The 10698-nt window shown below is 37.2% G+C and overlaps 1 protein-coding gene across 3 annotated transcripts in view; it reads left to right on the forward strand.

The window, feature by feature from the left end:
* LOC117328164 (protein SON-like) overlaps positions 1-5057 on the forward strand; it is a 28339-nt gene extending 23282 nt beyond the window's left edge. For all 3 annotated transcript variants that reach the window (XM_033885567.1, XM_033885569.1, XM_033885568.1), the window contains exons 13-14: positions 1495-1610; positions 2533-5057. In XM_033885567.1, the coding sequence (XP_033741458.1) occupies positions 1495-1610; positions 2533-2649 (233 nt within the window). In that variant the 3' untranslated portion in view covers positions 2650-5057. The remainder of the gene's footprint in view (positions 1-1494; positions 1611-2532) is intronic.
* Positions 5058-10698: the final 5641 nt, after the last annotated feature.

The following is a 10698-nucleotide window of genomic DNA, read 5'->3' on the forward strand; positions in this document are numbered from 1 at the left end:
TGTGTTGTATCATATGGGGTTCAAGTAATGTGTTGTATCATATGGAGTTTTTAAGTAATGTGTTGTATCATATGGGGTTCAAGTAATGTGTTGTATCATATGGAGTTTATGTAATATGCCGTTTCATGGAATATGGAGTTTATGTAAGGTGCCATATAATATGGAGTTATGTAAGATGATGTATCATATTTTTTAGGAGAGGGTGGGGAGGTCTATTCTAATAGTCCTGCATCCGGAATTCTTGTTATTGCTATTTCTCGGAAAGTACTGAAGGGATCTTTCACAAATTTCATATGTAGGTTCCCCTTGGTTCCTAGTTATGCATATTGCATTTGGGGACCGATCAGAAAACAACATGGCCGACATGTGACAATCATGGATTTTGACAATTGAAGTTTGTTACCTCTAGTTCTCTGAAAGTACTAAGGGTCTTTCTCAAATTTCATATGTAGGTTCCCCTTGGTCCCTAGTTATGCATATTGCATTTTGGGACCAATTGAAAAACAACATGGCCAACCGGTTGCCATCTTGGATTTGGCAATTGAAGTTTGTTACTGCTAGTTCTCAGATTTCATATGTAGGTTTCCCTTTATCCCTAGTCATGCATATTCCTGTATAGCACCAGCCTGACAACAACATGGCCAACAGGTAACCCTTTTGAATTTTGACAATTGAAACTGCATTGTTATCACAATTTCTTAAAGTACTAAATAGTCATTAGGAGTCTTCTAAATTTGAGGTTCCCTTTGGTCTCCAGTTGTGCATGGAAGTCTGATTGAAAGAACTAAATGGATGACAAAGAGTATGGTCATCATCGATTTTAACAATTGCAGGTTGCTCCTGCTATATAGTGTTATATTAAGTTATTAAATGTTTTGAAGGAAGAGTGAAAGATGGGAAAAGAAAAGAAGATTAGTCTCTTATTTGACTAATATAGATTATTCCCTGGCTGGCTCCAAGATCCCTCTGGAATCCCTTGTTTTCTAACTTCATATGTTTGTTCACTTTGGTCACTGGTTGTGCCCATTCAATTTTGAGTCTAGTCCAGCAAACAACAGACAATTATCTTTGATTTTGACTGTCACGGTTGAAAATGTTTATGGGTTTTCTTGAAGCACTGGAAGGGTTTCTCTCAAACGTCATATGTAGGTACTCCCTGGTCCCTAACTTTTTTTTTTTTTTTTTGCCAGATCCAGTAAACAAAATTCCTGACATTTACCATTTCTAATTTGCAGAAATTCTTCTAAGATATCTATTAAATTTATTATGTAGGTTTCCTTATTAATTATAAAATCATTAATCATTAAGTAGAGAAAAGATCAGTCTTCCATAGAACCAATAAAGATTATTCAATGGCGGGCCAAGATTCCCCTGTGATCACTTGTTAAATTATAGGTTTATCAGAGGGGATGGGAAATATGATTAGAACTATTAAAAATGTGTTACTTGCTTGTTATTTTACTGTCATTCATCATGTAGTTTTCTGACCCCCAGGTAAACATCCAGTGTCAGCCCTGATGGAGTTGTGTAACAAACGAAGGTGGGGACCTCCTGATTTCCAGCTCATTCATGAAAGTGGACCAGATCACAAAAAGCATTTCCTCTTCAAGGTAAATATGTCTGCCAGTAAAAAAGAAATGAAACAAGTAGTTTTATAAAAATGTGTTTGCTTCTAATTTCATAATGTACAGTATTTTAGTGAATGATAGGCATTGTATAAATATATTAGGTGGTTCATCATGTAATGACTGATATATACTTTGTATAACTGTAGGTGGTTCATCATGTAATGACTGATATATACTTTGTATAACTGTAGGTGGAATGATATATACTTTGTATAACTGTAGGTGGAATGATATATACTTTGTATAACTGTAGGTGGTTCATCATGTAATGACTGATATATACTTTGTATAACTGTAGGTGGAATGATATATACTTTGTATAACTGTAGGTGGTTCATCATGTAATGACTGATATATACTTTGTATAACTGTAGGTGGAATGATATATACTTTGTATAACTGTAGGTGGTTCATCATGTAATGACTGATATATACTTTGTATAACTGTAGGTGGAATGATATATACTTTGTATAACTGTAGGTGGTTCATCATTTGATGACTGATATATACTTTGTATAACTGTAGGTGGTTCATCATGTAATGACTGATATATACTTTGTATAACTAGGTGGTTCATCATGTAATGACTGATATATACTTTGTATAACTGTAGGTGGAATGATATACTTTGTATAACTGTACATGTAGGTGGAATGATATACTTTGTATAACTGTAGGTGGTTCATCATGTTATGACTGATATATACTTTGTATAACTGTAGGTGGAATGATATATACTTTGTATAACTGTACATGTAGGTGGAATGATATACTTTGTATAACTGTAGGTGGTTTATCATGTTATGACTGATATATACTTTGTATAGGTGTAGGTGGAATGATTTACTTTGTATAGGTGTAGGTTGTTCATCATTTAATTACTGGTACTTTGCATGATTGCAGGTGATAATAAATGGAAATTCATATCAGCCATCTGTTGCGAGTAACAACAAGAAGACGGCCAAGGCTTCTACAGCAGCTGCCTGCCTCCAGGAACTCGGTCTCATTCCACGCACCTGACCTGTCTTTGAGCCATGACATGCGCAAGTCATGGTGTACTGGACATCTCAAATAGGGTATTCTGATATTGACCATCAAGTACCTGAAACAAGGGCAGCAGGTGACAACAGGCCATCTTGTCCAGGTGCTCTCTGGAGTCACTTAGAACTGAATTGTCAATAGAGCATTTTGATTTAAAAAAGACAGGCTTCAACGAAGTAGATGTTATGGAATTGATGTTTTGCAGCCTCAATTTTATGAATATTGTTGTGACTTTTAAGACAGTCATGGTGTAAACTTAAGTCTTAGACTTTCTAAGGGACATTCAGTGGGCTACTCTACCTTATAAAGACAGTAAATGATGTAAACTTAAGTCTTAGACTTTCTAAGGGACATTCAGTGGGCTACTCTACCTTATAAAGACAGTAAATGATGTAAACTTAAGTCTTAGACTTTCTAAGGGACATCAAGTGGGCTACTCTACCTTATAAAGACAGTAAATGATGTAAACTTAAGTCTTAGACTTTCTAAGGGACATCAAGTGGGCTACTCTACCTTATAAAGACAGTAAATGATGTAAACTTAAGTCTTAGACTTTCTAAGGGACATCAAGTGGGCTACTCTACCTTATAAAGACAGTAAATGATGTAAACTTAAGTCTTAGACTTTCTAAGGGACATCAAGTGGGCTACTCTACCTTATAAAGACAGTAAATGATGTAAACTTAAGCCTTTGACGTTCTAAGGGACATTCAGTGGGCTACTCTACCTTTAAGTTGGAAGACAATTCTCAGGTGGTGTACACAAATGATTGTAACTGTGTGATCAATTTTAAGTGAAAAAGATGGTTTCCTTCTCCTTGTATACATCTACTTGCTTTAATTCATTGGTACAGAAAGCAGAGATAGGAAAGTCTGATATTGTTTAGAAATAGGTTACTGCTTCAGAAAAGGAACTTAAGTTTCATTCAAGTATTTTTGGTATTTAGATGATAAAAAATGGCAGTACATTTGACATATCTTGGTGAAGTGTTTTATCTGTTGTGTTACACACACATTTTTGTTGATGTCCAGAAAAACACGAATTATGCTGATCATGACTTACATTTTGTATAGTTTGTATGTTTCTAATTATTTCATCAAAACAAGACATGGGAGATTTGAATGTTGAATCATATGAAGGAATTCATGTTTCAACTTCCTAGTTCCTAGTGAAGCTTTACCTTTGTATAATTCAGCGTCATCTTTCTACAGTTTCAGTGTCCTCTCTCTCTAGTTTCAGTGTTATCTCTCTCTAGTTTCAGTGTCATCTCTCTCTACAGTTTTTAGTGTCCTCTCTCTAGTTTCAGTGTCATCTCTCTCTACAGTTTCAGTGTCATCTCTCTACAGTTTCAGTGTCATCTCTCTAAAGTTTCAGTGTCATCTCTCTATAGTTTCAGTGTCCTCTCTCTAGTTTCAGTGTCATCTCTCTACAGTTTCAGTGTCATCTCTCTACAGTTTCAGTGTCATCTCTCTATAGTTTCAGTGTCCTCTCTCTAGTTTCAGTGTCATCTCTACAGTTTCAGTTTCATCTCTCTACAGTTTCAGTGTCATCTCTCTCTACAGTTTCAGTGTCATCTCTCTACAGTTTCAGTGTCATCTCTCTACAGTTTCAGTGTCATCTCTCTATAGTTTCAGTGTCCTCTCTCTAGTTTCAGTGTCATCTCTCTACAGTTTCAGTGTCATCTCTCTACAGTTCCAGTGTCATCTCTCTACAGTTTCAGTGTCATCTCTCTAGTTTCAGTGTCATCTCTCTAGTTTCAGTGTCATCTCTCTACAGTTTCAGTGTCATCTCTCTCTAGTTTCAGTGTCATCTCTCTCTAGTTTCAGTGTCATCTCTATAGTTTCAGTGTCATCTCTCTACAGTTTCCATTTTTTTTTTATATTTATACCAATGTTACTCTGGATTGTGCGGGGGAAGCACTGTCTGACTGAGTCTTGTAATTTTCTTCAAACAGTGGGTTTTTTCTTTGGGAAATGAAATTACTTTTGCAGGGTTGTTAGCCCACCACCATCAGATGGTGTGATATTGAAATGGCCCTGCGTCCGTGGTCCATGGTTTGTGGTCCATCGTCCGAGAGTCCCTCTGTAAACAATTATTGTTATGCTATTTCTCAGAAAGCACTGAGAAATAAGGGAAAAGAAGAGAAAAGATAAGTCTTTCATTTGACTGATATGAATCCTTCAATGGTGGGCGCCAAGAATCCCTCTGCGATCTCTGGTTTTTTCTTAGATGGGTATTATTTAAAGGATGAAAAAATGAAATGTGTGTGTGCAGCAGAATGTAAAAACATCTTGTATATGTGTCAGTTGTGTTAGAGTCATAGTGATAGATGTGTGAGTGTTGTTATAGGTGCTAATAAATAGTTTATATTAAATAATGTCCCTTGAATATACAAGCGTTGTGTTTTTTATAACAGTACCATAGACACATGGATTCCTGATATAAAATATAAAACGGTATCCTATTCTTCTTCCACAAACGGAAGACCCAACATTTTGAGGTCGGGTTAGAACGTCGGCCATGTAATCTCGGGTGAAGATTTGGAGAGTGGTTTGACACTCCCTACCAGTGTCAGTTTGTGTTTCTTGGAAAGCTGAGAAATGGACCAGTCTCTGCTGTCTTGGTTGTGTCCTTGAGTAACACACCTTACCCTAATTGCTCTGGATGGCATGCTACTAGTGTCCTGTATGTTGTTCAGTGAGGTAGTCACCAACTACTACAAGGAGACCCCACCTCAAAATGACCCTTGCTTTGTAAGGGTCAATAAACCAAGCAAACAAATAAAAAAAAAAGCAACCTTGTTTTACTGTGATTTTAAAGCATTTCCCAGATATGTCCTTATAGATACCCGAAATAACATAAGATATCTAGTTATAGATACCCAAAATAACATAAGATAGGTAAGAATAGATACCCGAAATAACATAAGATATCTGGTTATAGATACGGAAATAACGTAAGATATCTGGTTATAGATACACGATATAACGTAAGATATCTGGTTATAGATACACGATATAACGTAAGATATCTGGTTATAGATACACGATATAACATAAGATATCTGGGTATAGATACACGATATAACAAGATATCTGGTTATAGATACGGTACAAGAAATAACAAGATATCTGGATTTAGATAACGAATCTTATAAAAGATAAGTTAGCCCATCGCGATCCCTGGCTGAAAAGTTTGACATGTATATGCATATTTACCCTACATGCTATTCTACTTCCCGTATACCTTATCTTACTTATTCTGCGCGATATTTAGCGAATATGTCTCCTATATGACAATTGTCTGCGAATAGAACATGGGCCTAAGCTGTTATCTGACTACAAAGTCTCACAGCAGTGTAAATAATCTCTCCAGGGCAATAAAAACAACTGAACATTTGTTTTATATGATGTTGTTTTTGATGAGCAGTGGATAACTTTTTGTCGGTTTAGTCATCAAAACGCATCTAAAGACAGGCTGTAATCCACTAGGGCATTAGGAGAAGTAGCGTTTAAAAGCCAAATTTTAACTAAGTTCCCCATTTTGGGCTCCGACCTTCCGTCTCCAGGGATCGAATCAGTTTCGTTTACATAAATTATCATTGCCCTCCCCCAATAATGTTTCAGGACAAATGTGGTTGTAATCCACTCCGGCAGGAGGAGGATTAGCGTTTTAAAACAAAAACAAAACTTAGCTTGGCTCCAGTTTTTGCCCCACGCATCTGTCCCCAGGCGTCAACCAGCTTCATTATCCATAATTATATCAATTATGATTGCCCTTCCCAATGAAGTTCAATGCCAAATTTGGTAAAATTTGTTCAGACATATAGGGAAAAGGGTTTTATATAGGAGGAAATGGATTTTAAATTAAAAGTTAACGCAGACTGCATGACCAACGACGACAGATAAAAAGCAACAAAGAATACCAACATAACAATCAAACCATCTACCATAATTCCAACAAACAATCGATTAAAAAAGGAAAGATGTAAACAAAACTACATATTCACACAAAGACACCCTGAAACTGTACAAGAAAAATAAAGCCGGGTGATCCAGTAGAGCAAGCATCTTCTGCTTCATTGACGACACCCGCCATACAAATCTAGGTCACGACGACACCTGCCATACAAATCTAGGTCACGACGACACCTGCCATACAAATCTAGGTCACGACGACACCCGCCATACAAATCTAGGTCACGACGACACCTGCCATACAAATCTAGGTCACGACGACACCGCCATATAAATCTAGGTCACGACGACACCCGCCATACAAATCTAGGTCACGACGACACCTGCCATACAAATCTAGGTCACGACGACACCTGCCATACAAATCTAGGTCACGACGACACCTGCCATACAAATCTAGGTCATGATGACATCCGCCATACAAATCTAGGTCACGACGACACCCGCCATACAAATCTAGGTCACGACGACACCTGCCATACAAATCTAGGTCACGACGACACCGCCATATAAATCTAGGTCACGACGACATCCGCCATACAAATCTAGGTCATGATGACATCTGCCAAACAAATCTAGGTCACGACGACACCCGCCATACAAATCTAGGTCACGACGACACCCGCCATACAAATCTAGGTCACGACGACACCTGCCATACAAATCTAGGTCACGACGACATCCGCCATACAAATCTAGGTCACGACGACACCCACTATACAAATTTAGGTCACGACGACACCCGTCATACAAATCTAGGTCACGGCGACACCCGCCATACAAATCTAGGTCAAATCCTTCTTAAATCACATTCGCAATATAAGAACTATTTGATGGTGACAACGGAACCACTTGGCATATCAACAAGCATCAAGCATGTCTGTTTTCACATAAGGAAATAGGATATTTTAAAATGAGATCATGTTGTCAACCGTAAAGTTTAACCACGGTCTTTGTCACCCAGTATCTATCCTTATGTTGTTAATGTCTCCGTCAGTGGTCTGTCGCGGAAATCATGATAATCAATCGAGATTACGGAAGGGATAAAAGGATGTCGCTATCTAGAAATGGAAAGTTAACGATAAGGAATTGAAATATCCACGCTTGTACAGTTTAGTCGATATTGGGTACGTTGTAAGTAAAGTTTGCTGTACGCGGCTGATGTTGAAGCGTCTGTAGTGTTCTTAATTTCAAGTTCTACATGGTACATGTATACATGTATCCGATCGACATTGTCAAGTATGGTGTCTTGTTATTTAAAGATAACACATGGTTATTAAAACCTGTCGGTGAAATTGGGGAACTTTTATAATCAGCTTTGTATAAAAACAAAAACAAGTTGGCCAACAGAGGGACAGTTTGTTCTGGTGAGTAAGCTAATATCCTGTTTAAGATCTGGTCACCGAACTCAACTAAGATGAGAGAAATTCAATCTTTTCTATGAGCCCTTGTATGTTTTATAATATTCTCCTGTATAGTTCACAGCTATGCACTAATATCGTTATTCACCTTTCGTGTAAAAGAAAACTCTAACTGCAAGAGAACGAAGGCAATCCTTAAGTTTTGAAAGGGGAATGGTAAAGGGTAGAAAAATCAAACGTTTTCATAAAAGAAACGTAAAAAAAATCGTCGGAGAATTTCGAAATATACATTCCAATAATTCCCCTTCCTCAGTATCCTTTAAGTAGGAGTGTAGCCATGCCCTACTGTATTGTATTAAGAACAGAAGAATTTTAGATAATGATTTAGTTGAACAACTACCCGAGCCAGCAATAAAACGTTGTGAATGAGGACGCCAAACGACGTAGAAACACGATGAACATGGGTCAGGTCACACTTGACGACTGAAACATGGGTCAGGTCACACTTGACGACAAAACACGATGACCATGGGTCAGGTCACACTTGAGGACTGAAACATGGGTCAGGTCACACCTTGCGACTGAAACATGGGTCAGGTCACACCTTGCGACTGAAACATGGGTCAGGTCACACTTGACGACTGAAACATGGGTCAGGTCACACTTGACGACTGAAACATGGGTCAGGTCACACCTTGCGACTGAAACAAAAAGTTTATGTACTAATGAATCCCTAGATATATCTAGTTCCTATTCACACAATAGTATCACGATACCAAATTCTACACGATATCTTATTTTGGAGGTCATCTGTGAAAGTTAAAGATCAAAGGTCAAACTTGCCCATATCTGAAAAAAGAGGTTGTGTACAGATCAGAGTTCACTTTGCTTGTCAATATACATTTAATTTGTGTAGTCTAAATACCGTCCAGGTACATGTAGTTGGAAGAGTGGTGGATCGCGGCAGAATTTGAGATCCACAATGACACCGATATCACTTTTTTTTCTTTTTCGACGGAAGTGTCCCGCCGTTTAGTCCAAACCATCTTTCCTTTTTCAATTACAGTCGGTATTACTCCACAGAATGATCTGGTCCGAGCCCGTTTGGAGTTGCTCACCGAGCTATCATCGTCAGTATCCGATGGTACTGTATCTTCTGCCGTGGCCTGGCGATGACACTTAGTTTATCTTGAAATATGTGTCAAAACAAGATAAGTTTCCTGCACATCATATACTAATTTACATGCTTGGTTTTGGTTTGGCTGTTCTGCTCATTAAAAAGGGCCTACCCCTTTGTGTGAGATTTTTTTAACGTGCTGCATGTGAGTTGGATACGCATTATAAAATAAAATATTTCGGCCACCTAACGGTAAATCATCACACACAGGGGAAGGCCGTTCTTAAGGGTATCTATATAGAGCTTCATTCGTCTCTATATTATAAAGATATCTAGACGGAGCTTCACTCGTCTATATATTATAAGGGTATCTATATAGAGCTCCACTCGTCTCTATATTATAAGGACATCTATATAGAGCTTCACTCGTCTCTATATTATAAGGATATCTATATAGAGCTTCACTCGTCTATATATTATAAGGATATCTATATAGAGCTTCACTCGTCTCTATATTATAAGGATATCTAGATAGAGCTTCACTCGTCTCTATATTATAAGGATATCTAGATAAAGCTTCACTCGTCTCTATATTGTAAGGATATCTAGATAGAGCTTCACTCGTCTCTATATTATAAGGATATCTAGATAGAGCTTCACTCGTCTATATATTATAAGGGTATCTATATAGAGCTCCACTCGTCTCTATATTATAAAGATATCTAGATAGAGTTTTACTCGTCTCTATATTACAAGGGTATATAGACAGAGCTTCACTTGTCTCTATATTATAAGGGTATCTATATAGAGTTTTACTCGTCTCTATATTATAAGGATATCTAGACAGAGCTTCACTCGCCTCTATATTATAAGGGTATCTATATAGAGCTTCACCCGTCTCTATATTATAAGGATATCTATATAGAGCTTCACTCGTCTATATATTATAAGGATATCTATATAGAGCTTCACTCGTCTCTATATTATAAAGATATCTAGACGGAGCTTCACTCGTCTATATATTATAAGGATATCTATATAGAGCTTCATTCGTCTCTATATTATAAAGATATCTAGACGGAGCTTCACTCGTTTCTATATTATAAGGATATCTAGACAGAGCTTCACTCGTCTCTATATTACAAGGATATCTACATAGAGCTTCACTCGTCTCTATATTATAAGGGTATCTATATAGAGCTTAACTCCTCTCTATATTATAAGGATATCTATATAGAGCTTCACTCGTCTCTATATTATAAGTATATCTAATTTAGAGCTTCACTCGTCTCTATATTATAAGGATATCTGGATAGAGCTTAACTCATGTCTAAATTATAAGGATATCTATATAGAGCTTCACTCGTCTATATATTGTAAGGATATCTAGATAGAGCTTCATTCGTCTCTATATTATAAGGATATCTATATAGAGCTTCACTCGTCTATATATTGTAAGGATATCTAGATAGAGCTTTACTCGTCTCTATATTATAAGGATATCTAGATAGAGCTTCACTCGTCTCTATATTATAAGGATATCTATATAGAGCTTCACTCGTCTCTATATTATA

This window comes from Pecten maximus, chromosome 5 (assembly GCF_902652985.1).
Source record: "Pecten maximus chromosome 5, xPecMax1.1, whole genome shotgun sequence".
Classification (NCBI taxonomy): Eukaryota; Metazoa; Mollusca; class Bivalvia; order Pectinida; family Pectinidae; genus Pecten; species Pecten maximus.